Below are 12,533 nucleotides of genomic sequence, written 5' to 3'. Positions count from 1 at the left end.
AAGATGAGAAGATGAGAAGATGAGATTAGAAAGCAGAACGAGGCTCATCAGCAGCTGCTTTCTCAATCTGCAATCTACCACAGAAGTCTTTCATGTCTCTGCAGCATTAAAAAAAATTATGAACACAATTTAATGGATGGCGGGTGAACGCATCTGTGTGCTACATTTACACAGAACGTCCAACAAAAACAAAAAACAACCTAATGGCAAATAGTTCCCAGTGGAGCAGCAGCTGTTGATTGACCCGATGACTTTGTGCAAGTCATTAAAGAGTTTGAGAGGCCACAGTGGACTGCAGAGTGGGATTAGGCTCCTCCTGGGGGAATACGGCAACAAGACAAGACAAAGATAAATGGATGTTGTTCACGCTCTTATTGTCTAGGGCAGCGTCGGGCAAAAACTCTCACATCTGGTTTGATGACTCCAGATGTGAGTGTGGAGGTTTGGCCCTGTGATGCAAGCACCCAACCCCAAACCAAACTGTGTGCTGCTCAGTGTTGTAGTGCTGCAGGTTGGTCTTGGTCTCCAGATCTCAAGAGGTATTTTTACTGCGTCTGGTCCCGGTCTGGTCCCGGTCTGGACCGACTGGGTTTTTTTGATCCAGACCAGTCAAGACTCAGCAAGTTGCTGTTATTTTGAAGCAAAGTTGTTGTTGTTGTTAGGTTTTTTTTTAAATGGTTGGCAAAGCAGCAAAATGTTCAAGAAAATGATTAAAAGTCACCTTGCTGAAAAGAGCTGCAATTCTCAATGCTCTCTGGTCTTGGTAATGTCTTGGTTTCGGCTGGTGCGGCCTTGACTCCGACACTAGCGCTGCTGGGTGGTGATGGAGTGCTGAGGCTGCTCCTCTCCTGTGTAATCAGCATCCCTCATGTTGAGCGTTTCTCAGGGATCCCGGCAGCTCAGTGAACAGATTGCTGGCTCAATTGATTCTTCAATAATTTAGAATTTAGCTCAGCGCTCAATTGAGAGTCACAGCATTATGACTTAATGATGAGGTTCAACTGCTCGTTGTCGGAATAAAAATGGTTGTCCAACTGGCAATTTGTGTAGAGGAAATTCGAGCTCAAAGATATAATGAACATATGCTGTGTTTTTATTTTCTTGCAATCTAGCATTGGATTCTTTATTCTTCATTCTTCGTACTTTACTCACGTCCCCATTAGCTTCTACAGCCGTGGTTGCTAATCTTTCTGGGCTCCACATACAATAAAAAACATGACGCAAACGCAAAAACATACATAGTACAAAAACCAAGTGCAAGCGTCATTAAACTCTCAGTGAAAAGCAAAGCGCACTTCTGACTCAAGCCTGCAAATCAAACCACAACTATTTAGTTTGCCCCAACACTGTGCGTCTCATTTGGAAACAATGCTGATTAATCATTAAAACAATTTAACTATAGTGACGTTTGACATTTTTGTCATGTTTGTTGCCACGAACCAAATGTGTCAGTCAAACTAAATGATGAAGGTTTTCTTCTTCTTTTTCTTGAAAGACATTTTTACAACAGAAATTCACTGTATGGAGAAATTATAACCAATCAAATCCTCAACATTCCGTGCGTTCTACTGACTGGGATTGTAGTTTGCTCCTCTTACACTGGTGGTTGATTGTCATCTGGAACAGGTGTGGCGTGGACTTTGCTGCCATCTGGTGGACAGGTGCAGAACTGCAACAGGCTTCAGCCAGTACATTGTTGTGCAGGTGGAAGCAGGTGGAAGCAGGTGGCCGCTCTGATGGAGGTCCTCAGTGTCTATGGTCCAGGCTTGACTTCACTCCCCACCCAACACATCAAACATTCAACAACGGCTTCAGGACACTTTGAAATCACTCACGCAGACATTTCAAAATGATCGGCCTGTGTGTGTGTGTGTGTGTGTGTCTGCGTGCGCGTGTGCGTGTGTGTGTGTGTGTGTATGTGTGTGTGTGTGTGTCACCTTGGAACCAGGTGAGGAAACATGAAAAACAAACCCCTTCCTGCCAAAGAGAGGAAGTGGGGAATTTCACCGGCAGCTGGTTTGATTGGCTGAATTCAAACTGACCGTCTGTTGTGCTGGGGCCCAGTGTGATTGGGTGAAGGCTGACCAGCTGGCCATCAGCCGGGATGAAGCGTGAATTTAAGCTTCGTTCAAATCAGCTTTACCGCCCAGCGCTGCGTCTCTGTTGAAGGACGAGAAGCAGCGCCGGGAAAGCGCGTCTGCGTTGTCATGACATGCAAAGTGCACTCGCAAGGCAGAGCAGCTGCGAAGCGGCCCCATTTGATTACGTTACTGCCACTGGGCAGGAAGCACCGGTGGAAGCGCTGCGTCCGAGCGCCAAATACACAGAGGACGGAGCGCCTCTGTCACGTTAAACGGCGTAACTCGTTTACACGGCGGCCGCTTTGCCGCACGGCAGAAACAAAATGGACAGATTAGCGCGCCGCATCCTGCAAATCCATAAATCTCCCTGTTTATGTAGGGAGCGTTGTTCATGGAAGCCTGCTGCTTTAGCAGCTTCCGCTGTATTTTAAGCATCTCTGGACCCCTCGGGTCTCTCCTGCGACTAATGATCAGCATTTACATAATGAGCTAAATGTTAGCTGCTGCCTTAAACTGCTACTCCTCAGCTGTACAGCCGACCTCAGCAGAGGAAAAACAGAGAAGCATGAGAAAGAGAAAAGCTCGGTGGTGACACGTATTGGGTAAAACAAATGAGGATTTTCATTCATTACTTTAGCGCTGCCGCCTCACAGCAAGAAGGTCATGGGTTCGATTCCGGGCCTGGGACCTTTCTGTGTGGAGTCTGCATGTTCTCCCTGTGGCTTCTCTCTGGGTTCTCCCTGTGTCTGCTGGCTTCTCTCCAGGTTCTCCCTGTGTCTGCTGGGTTCTCCGGCTTCCTCCCACACTCCAGTGAGCTACGCTAGCCCGCACGCCCAAAGCCGGATACCTCGTTCACCTTCTTTACTGGTTGAACTTGGGAAAAAACCTCTCATTCCCCCCCCATTCCACCGTTTGTCTTCCTCAAAGACTGACAGCTTTCCTCGCCCGCTCGCAGTAGACGGTGCATTGTGTTTGCATCTTGCTCGGCTTCACTCCGCCTCAATCTGTCTGCGGCGGTTTATTAATAATCCATCTGTCCATGGTGATGGCTGTTCCTTCGTAAGCATCCTCATCGATAGAAACCCTGCGCTGTTAATTCCTCCGCCACGGAGACCCAGGAGTGGAAAGTGAGCACGAGGAGCCCGGAGCTCTAAATCTAAAGAGTGGGGCCTCTAAATGTAAACAGTGGCACGCAGAGCAGCTTAAGAGGGCTATAAATAGGGCGTCAGAGCAAGAGAGGGAGCAAGCAAGGGAGAGATGGAGCGAGGAAGCTTTGCTTACGGAATAAAAATTGCTCCCGACAGTCGGGGATTAGTGCTTCCCTGGAGGATTTTCACATCCAGAGCTCAATCTAGGGCGATTGGGAAGAGCACCGGCCTCCGTCATCTTAATTCAGTTAAACCCTGCCCAACACAGAGACCCACACACACAAGCGTGTCGTGGCACGGAAACGTTCGGAGCAGCCGCACCAACGTGTTTTACCTTCAGGTGAGTTTGAGAATATGACAGGAGAGGTATTGATGAGAAGCAGAGGGTCACACAGCCGGAGCTGGGGGGGGTTTAAGCTGGTCGGAGCTGGTAGAGGCACTGTTAGGAGGGACACACACACACACACACACACACACACACACACACACACACTCACACACACACACAAACACACACACACACACACACACACACACACACAAGCTCACTCACAGGAGCCCCATTACCAGCTTATTACTCAACACCTGATCCCACTAAGCTTGTTAAACAACAATTCTACCCCCTAACCCCCACCCTCTCTTTCTCACACACACACATACAAGCGCTAAGAATAACTCACAAAAATATCTAAGGAAACATTTTTAATCAGCAAAATGCTGAAAAAGGTTGTTCATAATCTGGTTGATACAGCAAATTTGTGCTGTGTGTGTTGCTCCACAACACACACAGCAAAAATGAAACTATTGTAAAAACCATGAGCTAATTGAAATATATTACTTTGAAAATGTATGTGAGCATATAAAGCACAAAGACGCGTTTCATTCAGACTCATTCAGACTGAACCACTGGCAGCGCTGGTTGACCTCAGACAATTTCCTCAACCCTTCCTGTCAGTGATTAGACTTCAACAAATTCACCAAACACAACACAAGACCAATAAAGCAGCCTGTTATTAATCTCCATACCTTAGGCAACATCAGTAGTCTTTAATAATGTTTCTTTAGCTCCACAAGCACCAAAGTGGGACGAGGTGATGTAGGGCAGTTTCAGTCACAGGATACAGTTGCTGTAAAGTAGGAGAAGAATACAAAAAGGGATGTGAATACAACTGCGAGTGCAGTCCAGAAGATTCCACGTCTCTCACACCATCTGGATCCGGCCTGGAGATTCCAACAACATGGCAGAAAATATCCTCATTGGCAAGACCACAGGGGAAGAGCTGTCTTGACTGATGGATCCATCCTCCAATGGCTCCCTCACTGCTCGGGTCCAAGGCCTCCTCCAGGGCCTGACGAGGGAGACCTGAGCCTGGGGCAGGAGATCATGAATCTCCCACCACCATGCTGAGAAACACCAGAGGAGAAATGGAGAATATGATGGAAGGTAGAATACTGTGTGTACTGTGGATGGTCCTGCAACTATAGTTCTGGAGCTGGACCAATCACAAACCTTGACAGTGTCTTCTTCTGTCGCTTCAGGTCTTCCTCAACCTCCACCGTCACGTTCGCCCTTCTGTCTCTGACTCTTTGCATTTTGGTTGAAGACGGGTGAACTCACCTGCTGCACTTTGATTGTCCTGTAGTTGGGATGTCTACAAAGAAAAAGTGGGGTGTGTGTGTGTGTGTGTGTGTGTGTGTGTGTGTGTGTGTGTGTGTGTGTGTGTGTGTGTGTGTGCACACACCTGATGTCTGTGTTTGAACAACTGTCTCACGGTGGTGGTGATTTGTCAGTGTCTGTGCTTTGGAACTTCAGGGATGTAACATCATGACAAACCTCAGTGTTGCTGTTGAGAGTAAGATTTAACCAAGGAAAAAAAGAAAATAGCAGAGCTGGCTGACCCAGATTTGACAATGTAACTCTTGTTTCCCGGTTTATTTATGTACTTCATCTTCTCTCTCCTTCTCTCTCCTTCTCTATCTGACAAGCCAAGCTGGCAGTTCAACTAAGATTGGTGTGAAATCGCTGCCTAACAGGCGGGAAATTGGCTCTGTTATTTTTGGAGCCTGGTCATGGGGGACCGCCGGATCATCATCCTCTTTCTAATGAGCAGGTGATGGAGGCGTAGCGAAGGTGGAGAGAGAGAGAGAAAGAGAGAGAGAGAGGGAGGGAGAGAGAGAGAGAGAGAGGGCTGCGTAACATCTATCACATCACATTCACACACAAACATGCAGCAGATGTAGAGATAAGAAAGATTCGGGAAAGCTCCACCGAGAGAGAACAGAAGAGGTCTTAACTTGTCCAGTGTATACATTGATGTTATAAATCTTTGGTGTCTGGTTCATAATTTACAGTGCGACCTGATGTGTGAGTGTAGAATCTCCATGAGCGAAAAAGTCCAAATCCTGCTTGGATCTTGGCGAGTGACGATCCAGAGCTGCACTGGCAGAGGAGATTGGCCAGAGGACACCATGGAGGTACAACAGTAGTGCAATGACTCTGCTGTGTGTAAAGCCAGTACTGCAGCGGTGCAAGTATGACTTACAGTACATGGTAGATACGGCACAGGGCTTTTCCAGAGTATCTGTGGCTTACTGAGAGTTCACTGGGGGTCACAGCCTGGCCAACATGTTCATGACGTCACCGTCATGTGGGTCCGGTTCCGTCTTTAAAGAGGGCGGACTCTCCTACACAGTCTCGTTCCACTCATCAGAATTCATCACATGGATTTCCACGGCCAGAGGCTTTTATCTTACAGTCCCCTCCTTTCACTGGAGGTTCACTGGAGGTGGGCTTCCTGCTTCCAGTGGTTCGCTCTCCTCCTCTACCTCATGATAGAAGTGAACAGTAGTAATATCAAGGATTAAAGGATCACCATGACGCTGGTAATGGCCTGTCACCTTGAACTAGATCATGTACAATATTCCACTTCTTACAGTGTGTGTGTGTGTGTGTGGGGCGGGGGGAAGGATTCTTCAGTTCCAAGAGGCAAATTTGGAGTCTCAAATTAATTACAAATAGAACTCGAATGAAGATGACAAGAAAAAGTAATGGTTCAAATTTATTTAAGTTTGGTTAAATTGCTTAGAGAGAATCTTGAGTTACTGAGATTGGTTAATCACAAATGTATGTCATAAAATGTAAAACCTGTGTGTGTGTGTGTGTTTTGCTTTTTTTCTTTTTTTATAAATAAAAAAATGTTTTTTTGAAACATGCAGTTCACAATTATTTATTGTGTGTTCAACTGCATTCATTCCCCAACACTGAAAATATGTGTTTAAAAAAACAAAAAAAAAACACTTCAACATTCTTTTTTTCAACATTTCTTTTTTCATGGAAACTTGAAGCACTGCGCACAATTGTCTTGACAGCCCATAAATGAAACCAACAGTGAATACACAGTGGCACTTCATTTATAGCAGGCAGTGGCTACAAAGCACTGCGGTCACCTTTTGCCTTCCTACAGTGGAAACACAACAGCTTCACACTGCCTCCTACAGATATTCCACATGCATTTGCTCAACGGGGTCAACACATCATTCATTTCGAACGGCCTTTAAGTGTCGTGACCACTTTGTTACAGTTATTCAAAGAGAAGTTTCACAGCTGTCGCCAAACAATCTAAAGAGAGCCGCCATGATTTGCTGAGCAAGTCCGACAAAAGTTTCTATTATTCCCGCAGCATCCCTCATTGTTGAATACTAACTATGCAAACCAATACGGTTAGATTCATGAAAAATCCATCTTCAGTTTACAAACTGTGTCCATGTGTTCAGCTGGTGTCCACAATTTGCTTTTATTCATCTTCTGTCTGGTGATGGGCCAGTGCAGACGGCAACGTGGTGCCACAGGGGCCCTGGAAGTGAAACCTGCCACCAAGACACGAAGGCCAGTCATAAGTTAGTATGTGTTTAAAAAAAAAAAAAAAAAGAAGCAGAACATGCGTGTCATTCTGTAAGAAGGAAAACACACATGAAGTTCTTGGTGGCTGGTGTGTCCTCCATGTTAAACTCTGCTACTGGGACACCTCTGGCAGCCACCTGGGGAGCAAACAAGGCTGCTGGATACACAACAGAGGATGTGCCAACCTGCAAAGAGGAGTTCACGCAAAGATTTTAATGAAGTCAATCCCAACGTTCTAGTTGAAGTATTTTGCTCCTGGCTCATACCAACAACTTCTAAACAATCGAATGTGGAACTTCATTTATGACTTAATGACGATGAATTAACTTCAACAGAGATATTACTGCAAATTTCTGCATGCAGATTTTGCACTCAATTTCATTCAACTTTATTTGTTTTGTGCCAAGGCACTTAAAAAAAAAGAAAAAGTTTGAAACCTCAAGCAGATCCTCACTCTCAAATTAAGAGTGGTAGGGAAAGAAGCCATTCTAGTTTAACAAGAACTAGCAGTGGCAGTGACAGTGGCAGTGCAAACTGAAGGAGTTTTATCATTTCTAACACAAAACATGCAGGCATACCACGAGACAAAGATCGCAGCTGTCCAACACTTGCTCTGCCTGGTTGATGATGTGTGCATCTAGAGCCTCTCCAAACCAAACCACCGCTGGCCTCAGCAGGCCACCACAGCCTTTATGCTCACACCTTAAAAAAAAAAAAAAAAATGCAGGTGCACAAAGGACCACACAAGTAGTCAAAGCAAACAGGATTGCGAACGGCAGCAGGGTAAAGACAGAGGACACAACTCACCTCGGCAGCTGCTCAACAGATATGTTGGCATCATCAGAGTCAGGGTCTGGAGCTCTGAGGGGACATTTGGTCAGAGTGGTGGTGTCACTAAGAGGGCAGCAACACATTTGTCATATGCAACAACTACTAATGAGACCGTCCTCAAGTGTTTTGGGTCTTTGAAGCCCAGGGGAAGAAAAGCCCAGTCCTATCTTATGTTACCCTGCCTTATGGTGCCCAGGATGTTACAGTACCACCCAAAAAATTAGAAGATCGAGTAAAAGTTGTTTTATTTTGGCGATTTAACATAAAACATGAAAGCAACACATTTTATTGAGCCATTCCACGCAAATTGACATCTCAAGCAGTTCCTTGTTGTAACTTTGCTGATTAAGATTTTCAGCTTATTAAAACCACAAACCCACAAACTCAGAAAATTAGAATACTGTGAAAAGCTTCAGTTTTGTAGCTTCAAAGAGTCCAAAGAATCCAAAACACTTGCAAAAGGCTCCTGAGCCTTTAAGAAGTCTTTGTTGGGTTGTTGTCTCAGAAGAGTTCACACATGGGCAAATACAACAACCTGCAGAACCCCCAGAACCCATCGGATGAGCTCGGTAGTACCAAGGCTGTCCTGAGGTCTCTGCATTTTTAAGGCACTGCCACTGTTGCCTTGATGCTCGCTCTCTATGAGAACTATTGGCAATTTGAAGTAAGTAACAATAACAGCAACGTTCAAAAAAAAATAATAACAATAATTCCAGGCCTCTGCCAAATGGTCGAGATGTCACTCCATGGTAAAAGTGAAAATACATTTATAAATGTCAAAAACATTTTAAATATAACCATCAGGATCAGCAGATCTATAGTATAGATCTATAGTTGAGGAACACGTTCTTTCTACCAGAAGATGTAGGAAGGGCTACAGAACCTCACTGACCAATGGCACCACTCTATGTCTCCAGCCATTTCCTGACAGCCACTGGTTGTTCCAGCTGAACCTTGTGACATACATTGAGATTCCCTCATCAGTTTTTGTCAGGACCTGCCCAATACTGGCAGTCAGGCATTGCTGAGAAGCATCACTGATCCCAACACAGGAGGAACCAATCCCACAAACAGCCATCCCACTGGGTCAACCAGTCCCCTCTACTGGACAAACAGTAGATACCTTTCACCAAGACATTTGAATCACCTTTTTCAGATTTTTTTTTTCTTTCTTTTTTTTTAAATCAGAATTGAATTTTTATTAGAATTTTAACACTGCAACATCAGATCATTCTAAGACAAGCTCTTTCCAAAATGAAAGCTGGGATTTTGTTGCCCTTACATTTCAACTTTCTGAGATATCAATCTCAAATTTCAAACAGGTGGGTTTTAATACTGACATTTCCATTGCATCACCAGCTGTTATTTAGCTTTTGACATCTGACAGATTTCCCCCTCACCTGGCATTTTGAGCTGAAATAAATGTGATCCATATCTATCAATGCAACGTTTCATACGGTGCAGGAAAACAGTGCAATTCATCAAAAACGCGTCAGCCCTCACCCTTTTCCTTCCAGAGCAGCACAGATGGGGCTCTGGTAATTTGCAGCTTCATGTCCGCAGCTCAGGCAACGTGTTCGAAACAGACTGCCTTTCATTAAAAAAAGGAGACAACAGGTTATTGGTGTCATTATAAATGTGTATTATTATTGTTAATGTAGACTATTTTACCCATCTATCCCCAATAGCACTTGGCTAACACATACAAATCAAAAGAAATGCAAATAATACAATAGAAAACAGATCATTCAAGACACATGGAGGATTGAAATAACCACAGTGATTCTACATAGCAATGTGTTTCATTAGGATTAATGCCGTGTGATGCAACTTCAGCTTATAATATGATATGAGTTTCTCCTCTGTATCTTCTATGTGTCTTTAGAACAGTTTGGGCCACCTCACTGTCTTGAGCTGGTTCTGAATTATTTACTTTTTCTCATTCTCCTTTTAAGAGACCCAAAGCACTCACACTGAACCCGTTATTCATTCAAACTACACTACCTTCATACTGGAGGTGGTAAACTACACAGCAGCCCTGGGGTGCACTAACTTGAGCGAGGCTGCCAACCTGCTCCAAAGAGCTCCTCCGACGACCACCAAACACTCACTCACATTCATAGGAGGCAATGTGGACATGGTCTCTTGACAAAGGACATTAATCTGGCATTTCAGGTAAAGAGGTTTAATTAGCAGTGATTTCTGTTACTGTACCGTGGAGTTCCAAGATGCTTTTGGATCCAGCACGACGATGGAGCTCATCAATGTTCTGAGTGACGACTGTGACCTCACGTCCCTGTTTGCTCAATCGCTCCTCACATTCAGCAATTGCCATGTGGGCAGCATTGGGATTTTTTGTTAGCATGAGCTCACGGCGATAATGGTAAAACTCCCAAACACGGGAAGGAATCCTGGAAAAGGCCTCTGGAGTGGCCAGATTCTACAAGATATGAATGTGAGAAGAGAAAAAGTGTTTATTGATCATAACAAACAACACACTTAATTACTTAATTATGACTTAGTTATTGAAATATTGATCATTTTCTGTGTTCAAATATTTGAAAGCTTGAGTCAACAACTGAGAAATTCATTGGTCTTTATCAGAATAAACATAAATTGTTATGGTTTTAAGGTAAATCAACTGTCTTGTGAACAAGGACAAACATTTGCCATTGGACTGTGGGTTTTCAAAAAATGTTGAGTGAAGTTCAATGTACATTTTGTCAAATTGGTTTACAAAGGAAAACAAAAAAATATATATATTAGCTCTGATCCCGAACAGGCTAAAACTGCCTCAAGCAAGTAGAAATACGTTTGTTTGTTTTTTATTATAATTACAAGGTAAAATGTGTGACGTGAATTTCTTAACATTAAAAGGTTGTATTGGAACTCAATCATGGACAGGTTGTGCTGATTTTTAGATTTCCATTTATTGATACCAAACGTGATTCAGAAAGTTGTGAGGATCACAGTAGCACACCTGGGCCTGCCATTTCCTCCAGTATCCTCCTGCCCCTCTGAAGGTGGGGACTCCACTCTCAGCACTCACTCCGGCTCCGGTGAGGATGGCAATCCTCTTTGCCTTGGAGAAAATCTCCCTGAACTCTGCCAAATCTGTCAGGACGCACAAATTCATAATTCATCCCACTGCACAGAATTTTTTTTTGAGAGAGAGAATGTGTGTGTGTGTGTGTGTGTGTGTGTGTGTGTGTGTGTGTGTGTGTGTGTGTGTGTGTGTGTGTGTGTGTGTTATAGGGCTGCAACTAACAATTACTTTTGTTGTCTACTAATCTATCAATCTTTTTCGAATAGTCGATTAATCACGATTGTCTTCTTTATTTTCACCACCTATTTTGGACTTCTGTTTAACCTAACTTGCTTAAATCTTCACACCTGTGTTATACTGTTGTACCCTGACAGCATACTTTTAAAAAAAACACACAAAAAAACAAATATATAAAAAAGTAATGACACACTTGACGCTTAAACTTTGTCGTCGACGAATTTACTTTGTCGACCTAATCGATTACGTCGACTAATCGTTGCAGCCCTAGTGTGTACAGATAGATACCTGATTACCTGAGCTAGGTCGGGCCATGTTTTGGCAAACCAGCGGGGTTTTCAGGAGGGCATAGAGTCGGTTGGTTCTGCAGGTGAGCTTTACAATCATCAGGTTTAGACTAGACATGAGAAATACGGAAACAATCACCACAGAACAGCCACGAATCCCCAGAGAATCAACTAGGAGATGCCTGTGACCTGTCGGTTGAGGTGCTAACTTCGTTTTAAGCAATAACACATGACACACCGAAGGTAAAGGGACACAGCTATTCGTTCGCTCGGTTCCTCGCAGTATAAATAGCTTGACAACTGAAGTGTGAGGTGGGGGTCTACTGGTTGACGTGACATTTGTACACTCGAAGCGATCACATTCGTTCAGTCAAGTCTCATTGTGCTAGCTGCGGGTGCTACGTCATGCTATATTACGCTAATTTAGAAATATATTTATTAAAGTATAAATGTCTGAAGAGTTCGCCACTTACTTCAGTCAACCAGGAAACGCACCTGTATCACGGTATATAGAGGAACTATTTTTGTTATTTAATTTTACTGCGTTACTAAACGTCACTTCCGTCTTCAGGCTGGGGAAAAACTACCAATACAGTTCCGACTTTAGTTTCACAATAAAAGTGACGGGTTCTTTACAGTCAATGACATCTGTTTTTGTGCATACATTGTAAAATAGTTATTTCAATGTTTTTGTCCATGTCCTTTCAGAATTCTTATAACGTTATAAACTTGAAAAAAAAAAACTTTTTTTTGTTCTTAACTTTTAAACAATTTTTATAGATCATAAACACACAATGAAGTTCACTAACTACCAGATATTGAAAGTTGGGGTTATCATGAAAAGGGGAGCTGAAACACTCACTCCTTACACATTGTTTTTTGACAATGCTATAGCCATAAAATGAAAATATGTCTATGCGGCCCATATATCATTAAGGTGACAAGAGGGGTTTATTAATGCAGGAATACATCTTTTCATTTTAGTCCCTTTCATTAGCTGTA

General features: G+C 43.6%; 1 protein-coding gene across 3 annotated transcripts; it reads right to left on the bottom strand.

Moving 5' to 3' along the window:
• Window positions 1-6,440: 6,440 nt before the first annotated feature.
• sirt5 (sirtuin 5) lies at window positions 6,441-12,124 on the bottom strand. Of its 3 annotated transcripts, none has more exons than XM_076045472.1 (9): window positions 12,005-12,124; window positions 11,541-11,619; window positions 10,942-11,075; window positions 10,176-10,401; window positions 9,465-9,552; window positions 7,938-7,991; window positions 7,709-7,832; window positions 7,200-7,315; window positions 6,441-7,096 (listed from the first exon to the last, which is right to left on the bottom strand). In XM_076045472.1, the coding sequence occupies exons 2-9, from the start codon at window positions 11,557-11,559 to the stop codon at window positions 7,024-7,026; spliced, it is 834 nt and encodes a 277-aa protein (XP_075901587.1). In that variant the 5' UTR covers window positions 11,560-11,619; window positions 12,005-12,124; the 3' UTR covers window positions 6,441-7,023. The 3 variants fall into 3 exon arrangements, with proteins under 3 accessions (XP_075901587.1, XP_075901586.1, XP_075901585.1); XM_076045471.1 differs by having other exon boundaries at window positions 11,541-11,641; window positions 12,005-12,117; XM_076045470.1 differs by lacking the exon at window positions 12,005-12,124 and having other exon boundaries at window positions 11,541-11,991.
• Between the last annotated feature and the right edge of the window lie 409 nt (window positions 12,125-12,533).

This window comes from Nelusetta ayraudi, unplaced genomic scaffold, assembly GCF_046127955.1.
Source record: "Nelusetta ayraudi isolate G7.1 ecotype Tasmania unplaced genomic scaffold, CSIRO-AGI_Nayr_v1 ptg000084l, whole genome shotgun sequence".
Lineage (NCBI taxonomy): Eukaryota > Metazoa > Chordata > Actinopteri > Tetraodontiformes > Monacanthidae > Nelusetta > Nelusetta ayraudi.
Note: the sequence above shows the minus strand (reverse complement) of the source record. Positions and strands in the feature narration are given on the sequence as shown.